Source organism: Phasianus colchicus, chromosome 1 (genome assembly GCF_987193195.1).
Source record: "Phasianus colchicus chromosome 1, bPhaCol1.hap1.1, whole genome shotgun sequence".
In the NCBI taxonomy this organism is placed as follows: domain Eukaryota; kingdom Metazoa; phylum Chordata; class Aves; order Galliformes; family Phasianidae; genus Phasianus; species Phasianus colchicus.
Genome location: NC_143436.1, coordinates 57,994,608 through 58,017,180, shown reverse-complemented (window position 1 = coordinate 58,017,180; position 22,573 = coordinate 57,994,608). Strand labels below are relative to the sequence as shown.

The 22,573-nt window shown below is 43.4% G+C and overlaps 1 protein-coding gene across 3 annotated transcripts in view; it reads right to left on the bottom strand.

The window, feature by feature from the left end:
* Positions 1 to 600: 600 nt before the first annotated feature.
* The window catches only part of TMEM178B (transmembrane protein 178B), a 221,458-nt gene continuing 199,485 nt past the window's right edge, over positions 601 to 22,573 (bottom strand). The window contains exons 4-5 of one of the 3 annotated variants that reach the window (XR_016468437.1): positions 3,743 to 3,895; positions 601 to 3,347 (exon numbers count right to left, since the gene is read on the bottom strand). Coding sequence is in view for 2 of the 3 variants with exons in the window: in XM_031589800.2 (XP_031445660.1) it covers positions 9,875 to 10,125 (251 nt within the window). In the remaining variant the exon portion in view is untranslated. Of the gene's footprint in view, positions 3,896 to 9,319; positions 10,126 to 22,573 lie in introns of those variants that run through there. The other 2 variants (XM_090144425.1, XM_031589800.2) reach the window with 2 other exon arrangements.

The window sequence follows — 22,573 nt, the reverse complement described above, 5'->3', positions numbered from 1 at the left end:
CTCTTCACTAACTGCACAAGAAACCAAGGCAGATGAGCCTGTTAACACCAGCAGCTCAGTTAAGTGCCCAAGGTTAATGGGGATGAATTCAGATCAGAAAATCCAGGCCTTTGTGTAGCTGTGTAGCCCGACCTCACCCACAGAGAAACCCCTCACAGACACACACTTAGTGCAGAAAAGCATCTGTACAAAGGGCTTCTTAATAAAGAATAAGTGCACCTATTTAGAGAGCTAAGGTGGGACTGAAATTCTATCATGGCTTTTCCAGTCCATTTCTGTTCCTTAGAGAAGCCCTTGAGATCCAGTCCTGCGTCTGGATGTACGTGTGTGTGTGGGTGTGTGTGCTGCTGACCGGTGCAATGGCAGAATTAGGATTTTCCTGGGAAACAATACTGTTTAATTTGCTTTAATTTAAATCTGAGATATGTGGGGATTGTGGAAGAGAAACAGTCCTTTGCCTGAAATTCTGTACATCGGCCTCAGCTTATTTCAGGCAATCATGACTCTGTGGACATTTTTCATAAATTTACAAATATATATACATATATATACATATATACACGTATATGTGTATCAGCCTATGGGCTACATTTACCACTGCATTGTTCCAGCCACACAGAATTATAATGGTTGGTTATTTTTACGAAAAAAAAAAGAACTATTGGTATAAATTTGAAGTGACTTCGTGGTGGCTGTCACCATATCTATGCAAAAGCTCCTGAAGAGGGCTGACGTATAAATACAGCCCGCCTTGCCGAAGTTCCCCCACCACATGCACACATAAATAGAAACACAGAACTGTTAAGGTTGGAAAAGACCACTAAGATCATCCAGTCTAACCGTCAGCCCATCCTCACCATGCCCACTGACCATGTTCCTCAGTGCCACATCTACCATTTTCTGAACACCTCCAATGACTGTGACTAATGGGAGGTGTCTAAAGAGGACCCTGTTTTACAGTTTTAATGAAGCAAACTTCCCATTGACCCTACTGACCTGTGATCGAGGGAAATTTCACTTCAAAAGAAGCAGAAAGTTCAACTGTACCTATTTCCTATTTTAGGTACAGCTTACAGCTTTGAAAGTTGTAACTTCTGCCACAGTAGATCTCAAAATGCTTTAAAGTAATTTAAGTTACTGCAGAAAAGTATCTTCAAAAGCCCCCAAATATACTTTTTTTGTGTGTGTAAGTAGGGGGAATTTTGTCCTGTAGAACACAAAAACATGAACATAAACATATTAAGTGATGGAAATTGCCGAGTAAAAATAGTAACAGTTTAAATTAGATGTCTGTGATTGCTATTGGTGCCCAGGAGTTATAAATAATTCAGTACCTCCTTGCTGAAAAGTCTGAGGCTGCACTTCTCTTCTGTTGTTATGATTACCTGATTTTTTTTTTCTTACGATCTATATTGTTAAAAGAAAACTCTTCATAAAAATGTAGTCTTATGGTCTACAGCCAGATGACAACTATTCTTCAGACACAACTTCACAGGAGTTTAAGCAAATTAGGAGCGTGCATGGTTTTAAAAATGATGCTGGCACCAGGAACATTCAGTGTTATACTCCTATTTGCTGTCTGAACAGGGACTGGAAGCTGTGGTTCTTCTGTGTAATTGGCCTCAGGAAACTGAGCCCCATCTGGCTGACACTTCTTGGTGTCCACATCCCCTTGAAACCGGAGCTAAACCTGCAGGTCACACTGCTTTTTGAAGACTTGATTCTATCAGAATCACTTGCTGTTTGGGAAGTTCTGACCAGTTGGCTAAATAACAAGGCCACTTGAAAGGAATTGCTTTTACAGCACTATTCCCATGCCATGGGATATGAAGCTCCCTGCAGTGCTGAGCCCCATTACGTGCAGCCATGGCAATGCCAGCAGCCAACCATAGCTCTCAGCAGAGGACAGAAATAAGATTCAGGCTGCCCCTCATCCAGCAACATTTCTACATATGGGGATTGTAAACTTTTCTGAGTTGGAGGTGATATGGTGCCATTTTTTCTCTCAAATATGAAAACTGGCCATCTGTTTTACAGAAACACCTTGTAAGTGCAGGTTGCAAGAAGCAATTTGCAAACACCAAGGCTCTCTTGATGGGATTTCAGTTTTTTTTTTCCTTTAGCCTTACTCGCTCAAAAAGAACAGCCCATTTGTATCACACGAGTGGTTACTGCTGGGGTCTATAGCATTAGAAATTAGTGAGGACTTGTGGGCACAGCTGTTTTCCGAGGTAGAATTGCCAGCTCAAGTCTGGCTGGATGCAGAAGTAGGTCTGCAGAAATCCCATATTTAAGAGCACCAATAGTGAGGTGTGGAGTCTTGCAGTGGTGTTTCAGCATGTTACTGCTCTGAGCTGCTGCCTGCCCCCCATTTTGCTGGATATATCCTGCCCAAAGGCAGAGCAGGCAGAAAGAAACATGTATTTGTATCTCGGCTGCTTCCTTTTCCTACACCTCTGGGATAAGAACAACACAGGCAGCTCTTCTCTAAATATTCAAATACTTTCTAGTGGCAAGTATCCAATTCACACCAGCTCCCACTTCTCTTCAGCAGAGATTTTATATGTGATCTGCATACACGACCTAACACAGATGCAGATGACACCTGAATGGCACTGCAACTCCTGAGCTAAGTACGAAAGAGCAGAAAACAAACGATTATGTTGCATTTTGCTATGTACTTCCTCTGCACATAATACACATATTTCCAGGTTACCCACATCAACTGGGGTATGAATGTTTGTGTGTGGCTAAGGAAGGAGGGGAGTGAGGGTGTCCACATATATACACCCTAATCTATTAAACTTTTGACGGCGTTTTCTGCCACTGTGCAGGAGAGTTAATCAATAAAAAAAGACATAAAAGTATAGTCTGGGCAGTGATTGACAGCTCAGACTCCTGATGCTGTGGGTGACATTGGATTGTCCTCACGTAACTCAACCAATGCCCGTCAAGTCTGACCTAAAGCAAATGCTGCTTGATTTCCTTTTTTTTTCACTCCCCACCTCCCCCTGGGGGTAACCTATCTGAGCCTCAGTTATTTTCATTCCCAGTCTCTCCTTAGCAAAAAAGGACAATTGATCTGTGACTCTGGAGTGCTTTACTAAAGGTGACCAGCATTTCATTTCCCTCTTGTGGCCTATATTGAGGCAGTTGTCCAGGCTTTTTCTGCAAGTAAAATCCTAAACATGTGCAAGGCATACTGCACTTAAACTAGCAGCATTCTGTCAGGCTCCAGTTCTCCCACCATTGCCCATTGGCACCAGCAGTTGGTCCTTTGTTTTAAAAAGCATCGCAATCTCTAGCTATGGCTCTGAAGAAAGCTACAGGCTTGGGGTATTAGTGATCTGGGGAGGAAGATAGAATGGGAAACATAAATCAGGGAAAAAAACAGATAATAACTGATTTCTTTATAAAGCAACTCATTAGATAAATGCATATATGAGCACTCATTTCATTTTCAGCACTAACCAGGATAGCACTGAAATATTTTTTGATGCACCTGATCCAAATCTCACTGGAGCCAAAGTGAACCTTTCTGTGGACGTCAGTGTATGTCATACGGAGCATATGCATTATACTGCTGGCTGTTACTGGAAACTGTGGGGCACTGAGTGTTGAGTTAAGCCCTCTTTTTATGAGCTTTTCAGCTCAGACTGGCAGAATCAAGATCTTATGGGGAGTATGGAGTTGGATTATTTGAAACTCAGTTCCTGGTCTTGGATATTCACCCATCACTAACCTTTACATGCTGAATGTGCTTCATGCAGGCTTTTTACTCCTCATCTCTCAGTGGTGCCTGGCAATCATTCAGAAATGTCTCTGTTTTTTACCTTGAACCTTTCCTTGCTGACTGGATGAATGCAACAGGAAGGGCTGTGAAAGAGCGCAAAACCTGGGGGTAAGGAGAGGCAGTGCTGATACACAGGGATGATTTTTGTGAATGCAGTTCTATAGCCCTTCTAGGCCTATGTAGAGACACAAAGAAGAAAGAGCCCAAATAATGTATGTCTTTATTTAAGCTATACTTGGTAACATATTATTTCCTCTCCATTTTGCTCCTGGGAGTTAGCTTGGCACTCAAGAATTAAGGACAGATTACAGTGATTTTCTTCTGAGCTCTGCTTATCAGTGGGGCTCCAAGGATGAGCCTGGTTTGGAGGTGCTGCATGGTGAGTAAATGGACAGCCATGGAGACACAGTCTTCCAGGAACACTTGGGAATCTGAGATATCCCCTGCATAGCAATCCTCTCCCTTCCCAATGCTGTTTTGCTCATCATCTGATGAAGTGCACAGCTAGCATGCTACAGCTAAAAGTGCTCCCAAATGACTTGTGTCTACAGGGAAGCAGAATACCTGCACTCTCATGAGTCTCTCCTGGGAGGAGAGGATCCTCTGGGTTAGAGGAGGGTTTTGGTTTTTTTAATTTATTTTGTTGGTTTTATTTTTTCTTCTTTTCATTTCTTACTGTAGCTGAAATAACATTTTCTGAAGTAGTGACAGTTTTTTAAAAGCAGTATTTCAAAGAAATTGCTCTGGTCACTGGTGGCTTCTGATCCACTTGTGACTGTTCCTGGGGTAGAGCAAATGAAATAAAAGCCCAACTAGAAATATGACTTGAGGGACCATACTATTTAGATGAGGGAAGATCTGTGTTTGCAGAGAGGGAGAAAGGAGAGATGATATATACAGGTGGCCACTATGAGTCAGGAGTTTTAACATGCGAACAGCTTTAGCTTGAAGATGGTGTCCTAAGAGTCCGTAAGATAAATAGCACATAGATTCCTGCAATATATCCCCTATGCAGGGCTACCACACTGTGCCCTGGCAGGGATAGAAGTAGAAGCCATTGCAACTAACTCACTACCATCACAGAACCTCACTGTACAAGAACTGGAGGCTCACTGTTAAAAAAACCTCAGCCGACACACCACAGAGCGCTGGGGCAATTCACCCCACTTCCCTGGGAACAGCCTCCTGTAAAAGGGAGGGAGCACAAGCACCTGCATCAGGCTAGGACAAAGGTGTCACATTATCTACAAGGACAGGATAGGAAAAGAAGAACAGAGGCTGGACTCTGAAGGAAGCTGAACATCACCCAGAAAAGCACATTCTTAACTTTAAGCATGTGAATAGTCTACCAAAGGCAATGAAATCAGTCACATGTTTGAAGTAAAGTATGTGCTTGAACATTTCCCTGGAGCAGACTGAGAGACAGGGCCAAGACCCTTAACGTGGGGAGCACATCTGACAGGTTTCTGACTACTGCTCAGACTACTAAACCAGACACTAGTTGGAAAGCTTGAATGTCAGGTCAGAAAGATATTTCAAAGCCTCCCAAAAATGCAGAAGCTTGGAGCAGATGGAAGTGTGCTTTGGCTCTGCATGTACATAGTCGCTAGCCATCACAGATCTGTCTCTAGATTATCTTGGGTCAGCACTGCTCTAGAGATGAGTGCAAGACAACAGGTAAGGCTCTTGGCCCACCTCGTACTGCTCATGGCCCTTTGGGGCTCCTCCTGAGTCTGTGAGCAGCACAGAGAGAAATTAAAAAAATCCCAAGGGCTTTTGCCTGTGTTTCAGTCAAAGATGAGCACCAAAACTTCTGCCTGGACAGGTGGTCCTTTTTGGAATCCAGTCTAACATTAAAGTTCTGTATTCACCTGCTGCTTCAGGCACTTACATCCACACTTTTAATACACTTCATACTTGTACAGGCCTGAGAGGCTGTGCTATAATGAATGGAATATCACAAATCGGGCCTAAAGATAAGATCCAGGGTTAACACTTCTCTGCTATAAAGAAAAATGAGCGTAACCCTCTCCCACAATCACCAAACACAGGCCAGCACTCAGCTCGTACACAGCTTGTAAACCAACCAACACTTTCAGAGAGTACTTCATCAAGGCAGATCTATTTTCATGTCAGCTGCAGAGGGAAGAGTTGAGAGTGCATGAAACGGCAAAATGACTTCAATTTCTTTCAATCTTACTGCTATAGCTCCTTCAAAACTCCAGCTGAAAAGAATACACTTCTTGAATTGTCATGGCTCACATGAGGCTGTATACCACCACAGGAGCTGTCATACTGCTTCCCACGTCACAGAACCCAATGGCAGATGCCAGTTAGAAACCCCTCTGTCTTTCGGTCTAGTGAGGTCACTCCAGATACCTCTATTCACATGAAGGAGTTTCCCTATCACACTCAGAACTGCAGAGGAAGAAGAAAGTTTGTGTTCAAAGATGTTTTAATGAAACAAGTACCAGTTTCGTAAAGCATTAACACCTTTATGAGAAGTTGCTTTCTCTCAAAATCTTTCATAGTTTGAAATTTTTCACATTTTTAAAGGTCTCTTTTAGTTTTCAGTTATTGTTTTTATGCTTTTGGTTTCAATTTAGCTTTCCAAGAACTGTTTTTATTTTTAATTTCCTTCTGTCCAGTGGTAACTCATCAGCCTCCTCATCTAGTGAGCATCTGCACGTTCAAACAGTTTCAAAGCTTTTCAGAACACTGCTTAAAAACATTGCCAGAGAAAAAAAAAATCCAATCTACTTAAAAAGCAAGTTTCTTCAAAAGGTTTCCATTTTCAACATGAATCAATAAATACTTACTTTCTCCAGTCAGATCTAATGGAGAATGAAATGACAAAACTTAACTTGCCGGGGATGGCATTTCAGTGGCAACACATTGACTTGGCAGCTGACATTGGCATGTTCTGGGAATTTGTAAACCAAAGAACATAAATGCTAAGTAGCTGAGCAGGAGTGAAAGAAAACCAAATTTACCCTACTCCAAAATAGCCTTCAGAAACTTTATTTCTTTGGACACTGTTAACAAAAAGGAACATCATCACACAAGGTGTAACAGGGAGGGAAAGCAGATCTGGAAGGGGAATGGCTGGCTATGCAATTGCATTGCATAAAAATTATTTCTTGGTTGGATTTTTTTTTTTAACAAGTCAAAATGCTGCTTCCTGACAGCTGCGTAAATAGCATAATCTGGAGTTAATGCCTTTATTTCTGTGCAGGCATCATTTTGGCAGATTACCTCCTTATCCTTTTGAGATTTCATAGATTCAGGAGATCACAGAATCACAGATTGGCTTAGGTTGGTAGGGATCTTAAATCCCATTCAGTTCCAACCCTCTGCCATGGGTAGGGTTGTCACCCAGAGCTCCCATACAAAGTACCTTTGAATGCTTCATCCACAACCTCTCTGGTCAGCTTGTTTCAGCACCTCACCACCCTCTGAGTAAAGAATTTTCCCCTAACATTCACCCTAAATCTCCCCTCTTTTAGTATAAAGCCATTCCCCCCTGTCCTATCACTATCAGACTGTGTAAAAAGTCAGTCCTCCTTCTATTTAAAAGCTCCCTTCAAGTACTGGAAGGCCACAATGAGGCCTTTCCGGAGCCTTCTCTTCTCCAAGTGAAACAAGTCCAAATCCCTCAGTCTGTCTTCATAGGAGAGGTGCTCCATTCCACTGATCATCTTTGTGGCCTTCCTCTGGACTTGCTCCAACAGCTCCAAATTTTCTTGAGCTGTGAGCCCCAGGTCAGGCGTAGTTAGATGATTTTTATCATCGAATGGGAGCTGATGGCATGCAGATATCGGGTGCAATAAAAGACTGATGTAACTACCCCTGAATTAAGAGCATGTTGGATTGGCTTGTTTTGTGGGGGACTTTTTTCTCTGTTCTGTATCCCTTTGCCTGCTCATTTATCGGAGGTGCCATCACTTTCTGAACAGGGCCATTTGGCAGTTGCCTCTTCCTGCTCCTTTTAGTTACGGCCTTGGCCTTTCACCTCACCTTCCCCTCAGCCACTGTTCCCCTGCAAGCAGCTGCTGTCTTCACAGCCAAAATGCTCTGCTTCCTTCAAAGGTATACATCCCCATCTGCAAGCTTGGCTGTTCTGTTAGCTCTTCTGGGATCTATGACCTGAACGGTGTGGAGAGAGGAGTAAAGGGAAAAGGGGGTAACAGGAAGAGGAGTGGCAGGAAAAAGAGAAAGACCAAAAGAGAGAGAGAATCCCATTTGAAATTCACAATTATATCATACAACGCTTGAGCTCATGGGAAATGGATCTCCATTCTCTGCATCTGACCCTTTCTTTTCCACAGTTCTCTCAGATGGAGAGTGGAGATGTCCAGTGAACTGGGGCAGGTTCCAAAGACAAGATGTGTGAAGTTCTTATTTGGCATACATGAACACAACAAGAGGCTTCTCTTACTTCTCTCTTACAAAAATTTTCTCCCTTTTTCTCTTCAGTAATGGCTTTTGCCCAGTTTTCTCAGACATCCAAAAACTGAGTGTAATTCCAATCCAGTAAATACTCAAGAGGAACAACTGCCAGGACTCCCCCACCTCCCTTCTCCTGGTCAGTATTCCCTTGGATCCACCATTCTGAGCTCTCGGATGCTCCACGAAAACCAAAACCATCCAGAAATCCACCAGAAGAGACACACTGTCTCAGACCTGACGGCTTTCTTCACGCTTCTGCAGTTGCCTCAGTCTTGGGCCACAAACACAGCATGGATGGTGTAGTGGACAATCACATTGCAATTTTTTACATTTTTCTTTTTCTTAAAAAAAAAAAAAAAGAAGAAGAAGAAGAGGGAAGAAAATGTTATACACACAAGTATCACAGCATTTTCAGAAGGCCTTCTACTGCAATTGCATTAGCAGTTCAGCCTCAGTTGTAAGCCTGGATGTAAGGCAGCTGGAAGATTAAAACCGTACTGTTGGAGAGTCTGTTGAGACATCCTCATGTTGTTTTTTTTCGTTGTTGCTGTTGTTGTTTGTTTTCTGCTTTTACTTCATAAGATCCTTATTTTAAATTGTTTTTGTCTGTTTGCTTCTTTCTAAAGTTTGGCAGGAAAGAGAAAATGCTTTTTTGCTTTTCCCCACGTCTTCTGTCCTTTTTGTTTTCTGCATTTTAAGAAGAAAGGAGAAAGAAAAGTAGAAGGAGGAGAAGAAAAGAAAAGAAAGGAAAAGGAAAAGGAAAAAGAAAGGAAAAGGAAAAGGAAAAGGAAAAGGAAAAGGAAAAGGAAAAGGAAAAGGAAAAGGAAAAGGAAAAGGAAAAGGAAAAGGAAAAGGAAAAGGAAAAGGAAAAGGAAAAGGAAAAGGAAAAGGAAAGGAAAGGAAAGGAAAGGAAAGGAAAGGAAAGAAAAGAAAAGAAAAGAAAAGAAAAGAAAAGAAAAGAAAAGAAAAGAAAAGAAAAGAAAAGAAAAGAAAAGAAAAGAAAAGAAAAGAAAAGAAAAGAAAAGAAAAGAAAAGAAAACTTCAAACAATATATATATGTATATTTAAAAGATAATACTAAGAGAAACAGCAATAGGGTAGGCTTTTTTCATTTTGTTTCCAGAAAGAAAAGAAAGTGCGTGGGTTTCTGATAACGGCCTCGAGGAGGTACATTGTAGAGGTGGCTCATTTGCTTGATTTGTTTATTTGCTTGTTGTTTGCATTTTCCTTTCTAACTGCAATGGACAGGCTTTTTGCCCCTGCTCCCCAGCCCTCCATGTCCTGCACAGATTGCAGGTCCCCCACCCGGAACCCTCTCTCCCTTGCCAGGTGGCAGCTGGTAGGTGCAACATCATGTTCATTCAACCTCTAAGGTATGATGCTGAAGTTAAGAGTTGGATGGAAGAGCCATGTGAGAGAAAAGCTTTCCCATCTTGGTGAGAAAGAACGAAGCAACACAGAGTCCAGTGGAGATGTGAGTGCCGTGTTGGACTCAGCTCTACCTTGGCACTGGCATTAATTTGAGATTATATATATATATTTAATTATATATACATATATATGCATGTATACATATACATAGACATATATATATATATACGTGTGTGTGTGTATCTGTTGTTGGCTATTTTTTTAGCACACTGTCCCATTCTCAGGTCTAGATTTGGGGCAGTTGGTCCTGGGGACAGGTTGGACAGAAGGGGCCAGAGTGCAGAAGAAGCCAGAGATAAGAGTGAGGCCCAGGCCCCCCCATGCACAGAACATGGACCAGCCATAGCCATGGCTGATGTCGTCGGGAAGTCCATACAGGTAGCGGGGGAAGCGGGAGAGCTCGAAGTTGATTCCAGCCACACACGTGCACAGTGAAATGATGCAGAAGGTTCCTGGAGGAGAGCGGGAAGGGGAGAAGGAGAAAGGAAAAAAAATACAGAGAAGTTAGAAGAGTGAGAGACATATCGCTTTCCTAGCTGCCAAGAGTTGGTGAAGTCAGTAAGGATACGCCTAAGGGAAGACGTTCGTATAGAAAGTGGCTTAGTCTAGCCATGGGAAATGAACTGTGCCACCAGAGCCTCGAATATTGATCTGATGCTGAATAGAGTTGTATGGAGAAACTTCAGCTGGAACAGTTTTGTCATTATGAGCACTCCCTTGTGAACCAGAATGCTCCATAAAACCATTGATTTTGCAGGAATTTTGCTTTAGATAAATAAGGAGTGAATAGTCATGTTTCAGTACTTTTTAGAGGAAAAAGACTGAGTTCTTGTTAAAATTCAGTTTTTCAATTATGAATTTTATAGAAGAAAATATTACAAAATACTTGACATTTTGGCTACGTTGAAACATACATTAGAAATGCCCTGGGGAGTTTTTTTTCCCATTCTTCTTACATCAAAATCTAAAATGTTCCACTATGCTTGCCCTTTCAAAATGCCACTTTTAAAATCTTAAAATCCCTCACAAAATTTGGATTCTATCTTCTGAATGACTCCAGTGCCATTCCAGATGCCCTCTGCAATACCGGTGAACAATTCAGAATATCCTGTTCTTGTTTTCCATCTCTGCAGCAGTATTTCATTTCTTCCTGAAAGCACTGCAAGGACAGGTTTCACAACTCTGTCAGGTGTTAAGTATTTTGGAAGCCACACACATCAGATGAGGCTGAACCTTAGCCCACCCAGATGAGTCTAACTGTGATCTTTGGCCTCCAGCTTCATCACAGTTAAACTCTGAGTTCCTGAAACGTCACCGTTGCCACCCACACACCAAATAATGGATAGCTGCAGTCTCTGTGTGCCCATCTCAAGAGATAACACCCACTGTCTACACAAAGTCGGTAGTTTATTTTTCCTCTCTAATTCCTCCCTGTACAGTCCTCTCTGAATTGTCTGCAAGAGACCCAAAAGGTGATACACAGTACACATGATAGAGTACTCACATGGTTGGCTTGCTGCTCATGCACATCCCTTTGGCATGCTATGTGTGCTACCTGCAAAGCACGTCCTGTGTCAGACCTCTGTTCACCAGCAGGGCTGCTGGGTGATCTACTATTCCTGTCCATAAGATAGCAAAATGCCCTAAAGCATTCACAGCTTGCCTGTTTTTAACATCAACCTCTTTTCTTCTGGTACCTTTGCCGCCTTCTGTCCCCTCCTTTCTCTGCTCCTGCCACTGTCCTGCAACTCTCCTTTTGTGTCTCTGCTGCTTTGCTCTTTCTAGTTGCAGTTACACTGAAAAATGGATTTCCATTGAAGACACAGATTAGATTATGTGTTGAATTCCTCTGGAATTAGGCTCAGAACTGAGGACATTTGTAGGAACACACATACCACCAAAAATGTTTGGACTCCCCACCATGCCCATCTCTCTAATTTAGCAGGCACATCCTGAAACTCTAGAATCTCCATGAAAACTCCATCATGAATGAGCTGTGAGCCCACTGTCATGTCACTGTTACCCCTCTGACCACAGCCTCCATCACCTCACAGAATCACAGAACCGTAGGGGTTGGAAGGGACCACCAGAGATCATTGAGTCCAACCCCCCTGCCAAAGCAGGATCCCTACACCAGGTCGCACAAGTAGGTGTCCAGGTGGGTCTTGAATATCTCCAGAGAAGGAGACTCCACAACCTCCCTGGGCAGCCCGTTCCAGTGCTCCGTCACCCTCACCGTAAAGAAGTTCTTGTGCACATCTCTTTGGATGGTCATTTCTCTTCCTATGTGTTTGCTACTTGCCACTTGCAGATAATCTCCATTGTAAAGCACAGGGAATACTAGAAGTCTGGGTTCCTCTCCTGATGATATATATGGCTGCCAAATGGCCCCATGAGTACCACTCATAAGTTCTCACATTATGATAATGCCACAGGGCACCAGTCTGTACCAGAGAGTTGCTGTGGTAGATACTCTGCTGTTACGAAGGCTGCCTTCTTAGCCCAGCCCAGCACCCAGTTAGGCTGCAGTTATTGCTGTGGACTTTTGCAAAAGTGTTGCAAGTGCCCCAGCTCTGGTGTTGCTTTCAGAGATGCCCTGCACTACTTCAAAGCACAGAGCAGGAGGAATGGGTCTCTTTCCCAGAATCCCTTACTCAAAAATCATGTAGTTTGATCAGGGTAAAACTTCTGTTCTTTACCATGTCACTTAGGTTATCCTGGAACATGAAGCTGTCTGCCAAGAACACGGCTGTCCTTGTGTGACACATCAACATGACTAGTACATTGTGGAGAAAAAGGATCCCTCAGAGCTGCTGTGCTCAAAACCCAGCTCTACGGCTTGTTTCGGAGAGTTAGAAAATGACATGAAAGGCCTCTCTTTTCTAGCAAGAACATGATAATTTCAGTTCTCTTGAAATACAAGATTGTTAAGAGAGGTGGGTGGGAAAATCTGTGCGGCCAGACTGAAACTGCATTTGGAAAGTACAAAAGGGAAGAAAATAACTTCAGTTTTCAAACGCTCCCTGTGCTTTCACGCTTTGTCTTGGCTATTTTGATTACAAGCTCTTCAGTACAAGGAATGTTTTGTACCCATTACATTTGTACAGTGCCCCAACCTATTGGCACTCCATCTTGCTGGGGGTACTCTGCCCCATAACAAATGAACAACAAAATGGAACAAGTAACAGAGAACAAAGCTTATCACGATCATGTGATTTGTTTTTTTTTTTTTTTTAAAAAAGGCTGCTCCTATCCTGCCCCTGCACTGGGGAAAGTGCAAATGCCATGATTAACAGTGACCATCACACACAACATCAAAGGATGCATAGTGTGGCTCTCAGCCATTCACCCCTTGTGCTTCTGCAGGATGCTTTGTACAGCACTGTGGGCACAGATTTATCAGCCTCTCTCACACTATTCATTGCAGACATTAAACTGTCATTTTATACCACCTAGAGTAATTCTTACAAACATTATATGAATCCTATGTGTTGTTTGTGTTCAGCCAATCGAGGAAGTTCCCACTTGTAGTTAATCTGGCTTCTCACCAGGAGGGTTACTGACGAAAACTGGCTGCTGTTAAACCTCATGACTGCTCAGTGCCTTTTCCTCATGAACTGGCAACCATAACACAAAAGATCATCTTTCCAAATGTTACAGGTGTTGGCCATCATAGCAAAACAGTCATGGGTGGAAAGGATGATGAGACAGAGTTTGCCCTTGGACAGCTTCTGCTAGTGCAGGTCTGACACCTAGCTTGGAAGAAAGGAGGAGGAAGGCTGCCACTCTTGCCACAGCACTGCCTGCTCTATGGATGCAGCACCAAGATTGCAGCAACTCCTGAACATCCCCAGTACTGAGATTCTTTCTCTCCCCAGAAAATAAACAGAGCCGTTATTTGGTTTCCTGGTGGGTTCTTGCAGCCAGTGAGGTACTAACACACCACATACCCAGGCAGCAGCAGCAATGCAAACTTGTCTTTCTTTGTCAGAATCACTGCTCATAACTTTGGCCCAAGCAGTCATGAAGGCTGGAGGGCTGAGGCTTGGCACTGGGGCTGTGGCACTGGTTTCTACAATGTGAATGACAGGCAGTAATAAGGGCTTACCAGGGATGTGCTGGTGAATGAGCTGGGCTTGGAAGATAAAGCCCATCTCCTCCAGCAGCTGGGGAGAGCAGAGCACATTCGGTTCTTTGTGACGGGATTTATGTGTTATCATCCTAAGTGAAGCACTAATGAATGAGACAAGGCAACAACAAGAGCATTTTTGACAAAGGAAATTCGCATGTCATTGCAAAATGCTACAGGCAGGTGAGGAATGAAATTCCACATAAGGCCATGTCTGCACTACAAAAACTGCTGTTTGACATGCAGTCAAGCCTCCATCTTGACTCCTCATCGGACAGATATCCTCTTCTCTGGTTTTGACAATGCTTGTCCTGCTAACAGAGCACCTGAGCTATTAAATTCGTCATGGTTGGTGACCTTGTGCTTTTCCTTTCTCCTTATTATGGAGGAAGAATATAAAACATACTGAATGTCTCTTCCATTAAGACTGGATATTTGTGTTGGGCAGATATGATCTTCTTCTTCTGTTTTTTTGTTTTTGTTTTTTTTTTTTTACAATGGACATTTACAACATTAGAGTCCTTTAATCTCAGTCCTTTAGTTGCCACAATCTGACAAATGACAAATGTTAGCTGTATCACCCTGTTCTCTTGTGCAAGACCTCATGGTGGATGCGCAGGTTAGTGGCCACTGCCAAGCTCAGCCTCCTGTCAGCTAAGCCCATGACTCCCAGCTGACTCTCCCATTTTGGGAGCCTGTCAGGGCAGAGGTAGGGCTCTGGCTCCCTGCCACTGGATATGGCTGCTCATGGGACATTGCTTCTGCCATCTTCACTGCAGGGCAGACGTGGTCAGGAGAGTGATGGCTGGGAAAGGAAATACAATTACTGACCAAAACCTAATTTGAAGTGGATTGTGAGCAAGAGTCCTTTGTTGTAGCTGTTTTTAAGCATGATTTTAGCAAGTGGAGCTGTGGGGCTCTGCAAGGAATTTTATTTGGTAATCACTCCTTTTCTTTCTACTATTTCATATCTGGAGAGTGAAGAACTTAAATCACCAGAATGCAATATGTGTGCACTTCAGTACATCTTCTGGGGAAGGAAGGAAGGAATCACGGAATCACAGAATCACTAATGTTGGTAAAGACCATCATACAAGATCATCCAGTCCAACCATCCACCTATCACCAATGGTTCTCGCTAAACCATATCCCTCAACACAACATCCAAACGTCCCTTGAACACCTCCAGGGTCAGTGACTCCACCACCTCCCTGGGCAGCCCATTCCAGTGCCTGACCACCCTTTCAGAGAAGTAGTATTTCCTAATATCCAGCCTGAATCTTCCCCGGCGCAGCTTGAAACCATTCCCTCTAGTCCTATCACCGGTTACACGGGAGAAGAGGCCGACCCCCAGCTCACTACAGCCTCCCTTCAGGTAGTTATAGAGAGCAATAAGGTCTCCCCTGAGCCTCCTCTTCTCCAGACTGAACAATCCCAGCTCCCTCAGCCGCTCCTCATAAGGCCTGTGCTCCAGACCCCTCACCAGCTTTGTTGCCCTTCTTTGAACACGCTCCAGGGCCTCAATGTCTTTCTTGCAGTGAGGGGCCCAGAACTGGACACAGTACTCAAGGTGCGGCCTCACCAGAGCTGAGTACAGGGGAACAATTACTTCCCTACTCCTGCTGGTCACACTACATCTGATACAAGCCGGGATGCCATTGGCCTTCTTGGCCACCCAGGCACACTGCTGGCTCATGTTCAGCCAAGCGTCAACCAACACCCCCAGGTCCATTTCCTCTACACAGTCTTCTAGCCACTCCGCCCCAAGCCTGTAGCGTTGCTTAGGGTTGCTGTGGCCAAAGTGAAGGACCCGGCATTTGGTCTTATTAAACCTCACCCCATTGGCATCCCATAGCCCAGCTACCCAGCCTGTCCAGATCCCTCTGTAGGGCCTCGCTACCCCCAGGCAGATCGACACTTCCAGCCAACTTGGTGTCATCTGCAAACTTACCGAGGGTGCACTCAATGCCCTCATCCAGGTCATCAATAAAGATATTGAAGAGGACAGGCCCCAGCACTGACCCCTGGGGAACACCACTCGTGACCGGTTGCCAGCTGGATTTAGCTCCATTGACCACCACTCTCTGGGCCCGGCGCTCCAGCCAGTTCCTTACCCAGCCAAGAGTGTACCTGTCCAAGCCACGGACTGCCAGCTTCTGCAGGAGAATGCTGTGGGAGACAGCGTCAAAGGCTTTGCTGAAGTCTAGGTAGACTACATCAACAGCCTTTCCCTCATCCACCAGGCGGGTCACTAGATCATAGAAGGAGATCAGGTTGGTCAAGCAGGACCTACCCTTCGTGAACCCATGCTGGCTAGGCCTGATCCCCCGGTTGTCCCGCACTTGCCACGTGATCTCCCTCAAGACAATCTGTTCCATAACCTTCCCTGGCACTGAGGTCGGGCTAACAGGCCTGTAGTTCCCTGGGTCCTCCTTACAGCCCTTCTTGTAGATGGGAGTCACGTTGGCAAGCCTCCAGTCTTCTGGTACTGGAAGGAAAAGGAAGGAGAAGGAAGGAGAAGGAAGGAGAAGGAAGGAAAAGGAAGGAAGGAAAAGGAAGGAGAAGGAAGGAAGGAGAAGGAGGGAAAAGGAAGGAAGGAAAAGGAAGGAAGGAAGGAGAAGGAAGGAAAAGGAAGGAAGGAAAAGGAAGGAAGGAGAAGGAAGGAAAAGGAAGGAAGGAAAAGGAAGGAAGGAGAAGGAAGGAAGGAGAAGGAAGGAAGGAAGGAGAAGGAAGGAGAAGGAAGGAAGGAGAAGGAAGGAAGGAAGGAGAAGGAAGGAAGGAAGGAGAAGGAAGGAAGGAGAAGGAAGGAAGGAAAAGGAAGGAAGGAAAAGGAAGGAAGGAAAAGGAAGGAAGGAAAAGGAAGGAAAAGGAAGGGAGGAAGGGAAGGAAGGAAGGAAAAGGAAATTCTGTTTCCTTGATCTCCTCACCTTCAGAATACATCACCAACATGAAGTCAAGGGAGATTCAAAAAGCCAGTAATGAAAATGCTTCCTGCCCCAAACCCACCTTTGAGACCCCTGTCTCTGTGGCAGCACAAATCATTTTTCTTATTAATGAGAAAACATTTCTTCCATGTCTGGCTGGGAGACACACATTCTCTCCCCCAACAGCAGGCAGAAATGACTCACCTCATGAGCTAACAGAGCTGTCTGATGTACAAAGTAAACAAACAAACAAACAAACAAACAAAAAAACCAACCCCAAACAGATTCCTTTCCCCTTCTGTTTTTTGCAGAGAAAGAAATGACAAGTATTATTTATAAACACTAGTAGGTATAAAGGGAAACAAAAAGGTATGGATTTTAGGATGCCCTCTGAAACCAAGTGATTCTCAAATACATGTGAGTCTCCTCCTTTTCTCTTGGCTGCTGTTGATGGCAGTGTCTGGCTACTAATGTCTTTGGAAGGAGTGTTGTTTATTTAATTATCATCAGTTTTTTATTGCAGGGCTATAGGAAAAAAAAAATCTCACAAGTGAAACAACACTATTTTCAGTTTCTCTGTGCCCTGCTAGTTTTATTGTTTTCAAGGTACGTGAAACAAACAAATAAAATGGGGTCTAATCCTAAAGTGGAGCATGTACCATTAGCTATTTAAATTATATCACAATCAAATGAAATTATTAAAGAATAAACCAAATTCCCTCCCAGCACAGGGATGACAAAAGCCTTTTGGAGGGAGCAGCTTTGCAGTAAACTCCTTCTGTGCACGGATTAAACGCCTCAGCAGCACACAGCTCTTGAGAACACTTTATTGCTCTGTGCATACATGCATAGAATATAAATTATTGCTTAATTATGTACTGTTCCAACAGAAGCAGCTTGCAGCATCACCGGTAGGTTGCAGAATAGCAAGGGGCTTACTGGGAAATTGCCCTTATAAAAAAGCTGAGATGGAAGCCAAAGTCTGACTGGGTGATGAAGATCCAGTGCCATGTCCTTATCAGACCATAAACCCACCTTGGTTGGCACCTTATACATTTTTATTTTATATTAAGAACCAGAATAAAATGCAGGGTCTGTAGAAGGGCTGTGATATTGCATTATAGCCACTTTGAGAATGCTGTTTGCATTTGGCCTTTGGCTTCCTGCTTCAAAACGTACCCATGGCACCTATGCCCTACATGTGAGAGCTGAGTGCCTGCCGCTGGTGTGTTCAGCAGCAGCTCCTGTCTATTGGATTGATGCTGTACAAGCTGTAATGCATTCTGGCATCAGAGGACTACATATCCTCCATCACGACTGCATACACTGAGTGGGCACGACCCTTAGGTTTGTGTAAGTCGGAGCAGAATATGGAAAGACATTACAGCAGTTGAGGGCTGAGTTGCAGTTAATTGTTGCTCCAACAGTCAGTCTGTATTTTGCATGCTACATACCACTCAGATTTGCTCATGGAGACGTTTCTGCTGCCATACCAAACAGCGCATGATGTTGCACCAGGAGTAGATGCTCATGCTGGGTGCCACTTCAGTCAGCAACAGCCAGGACAGAGCAAGTACCGTCTGAGCCAGTATGTAAGGCAAAAGCAGGGCCATGTAGCTAATAGCACATTGTTTTGATAAAATGTACTAGGGGAAAAGAGGGGAGCTGATCAAAGCCTGAGCTGAACAACCCTCTAATTACTTTAGCCATAGTGATGCCTACGACCCACCTGAGCTAACCTAGCAATAATAAAGTGACTTCAAAGTAGCCATTGAGCAAACATAATGGCTCGTGAACTTGCAGCTACAACAGAGGAGGCAGCAAAAATTGTGCCAGTTGTAGCAGTGGGATGTTATTCAGAGCAGTGGGATGCTATACAATATTTTACTGGTGGCAGAAGAGAGAAAAGAAGAGGCTTTCTTAATGTTAAAATAATGAAACATCCTAATCAAAGGTTAGTGAAGTTATTATATCCTTTTTCTAGCAAGTACCACACTTGGTGACAGGCAGAAACTGCTAGTGGGTTTGTTGCATCCCTTGCAGTTTGCACCTCCCAGGACTGCCCAGGAAGAGATGCTTTGTCATGCTCTGAGGCTAAAAGACCAAAGTCTGAGCCAATTCATCTGAATCCACTGTACCTCAGATACGCCTGATGACAAGACACGTGAGTTTAGTATCAAACTGTATGGCAGAGAGGTGCTTCCAGCCTCAGCCTTTGCCAGAGCTGAAGATAAACTTGTAAGGTCAGGGTTGGGCTTGCTTCATCACAGGGCATCTCCCGTAGCACAGGGAATCCATGCACCACTTTGCATCCAGTTTTTCAGCAACCAGGTCATCCTGCCTCCCTCCAAGGATTGTCTTTTTCCTCCAGTCAGAAAGAAATGAACGTCTCTCAGAAGACTTTGCTTGGCAAAACCTTTCTTCTGTGGGAAATTTTAAACAGCTTGAAAGTCTTTAGAATTATTCTTTGCAGCCAAGGGACACAGCTACTGACATATAATAGCCCCAAATCAAAGTAAGATGTAATTGATTGGCCAGCCAAGAGCACCAGGAACAGGCCTTAGGAAGCTCAGATAATTTACATGAGTGCTCTCAAACAACAAAACTATTCAGACCCTCTCTGTGCTGCCTTGAAGGATCCCAGAGCATAGAAGATGCTGAAATCTTTCCTGTTGCAGCCTCTGAAGCACACACAGGTGCAGAGAGGTGACACCCCTCTGTTAGCACTGAAAAAGCCAGGGCAGTGCACATTGGCTGGAAAAGAAGGCTCTGCTCATCGAGTTTCTGCCTGATCTGGCTGCTTCTCTGTGAAATTTCCAGCAGCCAGATGAACTTCTCTGTCCAGGCAGATTAGACCAAGCGAGCGTAGCAGTGATTTGTCCAAGGGGAGTGTTGTTTTTCCAAGTTGACAAACCAAGGAGCCAATGAGATTTGCTACACAAACAAATTCACTCACCTCTCTCTCTGCAAAGAAATCTTTCTGTCCAGCAAATTATGCCAGCATTGATCTTCCTTCTGTTGCCTATACAGTTCTCTTTTCCTCTTTGATGCCAGGCATGCAGAAAGACTCAGGAGATATTTTAAAAAGAAACAAAAAACAACCCCATGATAAATGCCAGTTTTGTTTTCATTGCCTTCCTTCGGCCTTGAAGCATCACGCTGTTGGAATTCAAAAGCCAGCAGCAGATCAAAGACCTGGTGATGCTATTAAGGGGTAAGGAACAACCACAGAATTTTAAAACTACACGTAACTTGTTTTCCAGGACTGGGTGGGTGGGAATGTCTTTTGTATTCCTATCGGTTCTGTCTTCCCTACTTTATTTCTGCTTTAATTCACCTTCTGTCAGGTTCCCCAAAGACCTCCTGACATCCCTGAGAAGCAAACCAGATTGCAAGCCCTTAAAAACCATCCTAGGCTTTTTGTTCTCATAACTCTAGATGGGACCGACTCTTCTATCAGTAGCTCTTGTCCTGCTGAGTGAGAAATTACAAGTCAGCAGAGATGATTTTTAAAAAGATGAAAACAGGAATGGGAATCGTTTTTGCTGAAGAGCCCGAGTGGGCTGACTTCTCTCTTTACTGCCCACCAGGTTCAGGGAGGCTGAACAATTTGAAGTAAGAGTGAAAAAACAATGAGTTTATATGTGTGCACACACTGCTTGCCCTCCTTTCTGATCCAGATTATCAGATCTCTGCACCTCATTACTACGCCTTTCCCCTCCTTATCCTAAATGCCAGTGTACTTCTGTACAAAGTTGCCAAAATTGCTTGTTCTGCTGTTTCCTTCCCACGGTGTGAGCATGTATCCAGGAGAATCAGAAATGAGCCACAGGAAAAAATCCAGCATACTCAAAGGCTGATTTTGAAGTCAGATGGTAATGTTTCCACAGAGATCAAATGCTATGGAGTTGACAGTGAATTCTCTAGTCATGCCATTCTTTTCAGGAAAAAAAAAAACAACAACACAACAGCACAACAAATCTCAACACCTCTGAGTGACTATTCCCTGCAGCACAGCTGTGTTATTGATTTAAAAAAAAACACACACCAAAAAACCATTTCTATCTCCAACTCCACCTCCATTCTCTTATAGAGGTGTTAAGCCTTAGGTCCCTGTTTGCCAGATCTGTCGATATCGACTTTAAAGAATCAGCTTAATTCCTCAGGTATTATGAAATATAACTACTAATGAAAATAGCATGTTTCTGCGAGAAGAAGGACATATCCCTGCTTTTGAACTTCTGTTGTAGGAGATGCAAAGATGTGTATAATTCCCCTTGAGGAGTATTACAACATGAAATTACAAAAGAGCATTTCAGTGGAAGGTACGCAGTAGCATATAGAGAAGCCCAGACAGTGAAAGTAGACAATCTTTCATGTTCCTAGAGAGCTTCCTTTTTAAATTTTCAAAATAAATAAATAATATAATATAAGATAGATATAATAAATAAAATAAAAACGCGTTCTCAGTGCACCATAGAGAACTACTGGAAGCAGAGATCTAACACGCTACCCAAACTCTTCTATATTTGATATATTGAACCTTGTCCCATCTTCTCATGCAGTTAGCTAAGCAACTGTTTTCTATCTTGGAAACACTGAAAGGGCCGCCTTGATCTCATGTTAAAATACCAAAACATGGCAAGAGGGGCATATTTTTACATGGTTTATTTCCTAAAAGTTTTTTTTTTAACTGAAAATATGTAATTAAATTACATTCAGAAGGGAAATCTAAAATGTGCTTACTAATGGTTAGCCAGTAAAGACAAAAATGCACTCTCAATCCTAATCCTGTGGGAGGGCTGGACATATATATCCATATATATCCATATATCTATGTATCAATTTATATACAGATGTGCATCCATCAGTGCCCAGCTTTTAAAATACATAAGAAAAACATAACAAAAGAAGGGAACACTTTAGGTCCAAGAAACATGACCTAGGATGGAACCAGAGACTATAACTAGCCATCCCATCCATGAGGGATACTATGAACTGTGTAGAGGAGAGCTGCTTGAAGAAAGGGACTGAAAGCGAGGAGGAAAGGGCATTTTTAATAACAGACTAACTCTTATTATCTCACTATGCAGGTGCTCTGCATTGTTACATTACTGCTTGAGGGGACACTGAGGCACCAAGTCTGCCTGGCTCCTGCAGGCTCTGGGTCTCATCACAGGTCCACGAAGACCTCCATGTCTCTTTCTCTGCCTTCCCCAGTGCCCTGCTAATGTGTTTGACAGTTCTAAAAAAATCAAGAGCCCTAGAGGGATTTAAACATTTAAAACATATTAATGGTATACATTAACACAAAGTCCATTCCAATTCAAGACATTAAAACCCTTTAAACATAGTGCACAGTTTAACCAAATCACAGGTAGGAGCAGAAATGTGTGTCTGGTGTGGGAGGGATGGCAGAGGGACACTGACCATATCTCCCCGAGGCTTGGTTCAAAGGTTCATACCCGGTTTATGTCCTCTCAAATCAGCCTTTGTCACCATCTGGAGGCTGATCCACGTAAACAAGTACATAGGCTACTCTGAAAGGAGTTTTGCTGAATTCTTAAGTTTCTCTGCAGTCATCATTAATTTAGCGTCTCCCACAGGATTAGAATGTGATTGGCATCTCACTTTTTCCAGCATTCCAACTTCTTTTGAATTATAAATACTTTTTCAGTTGGCAAAAGCTGTTATGCCTCAGCAAAGATGGTATTTACGTCAATCTTTGCTGGTCAGACTCCAGCCACTTTTTGTATGCCTCCGTTTAAGTAAAGATCACATGATGTTGCTTAAGCTCTATATGCAAACAGATGTTCACACATATATGCATTTGCACTTGTATTTCCA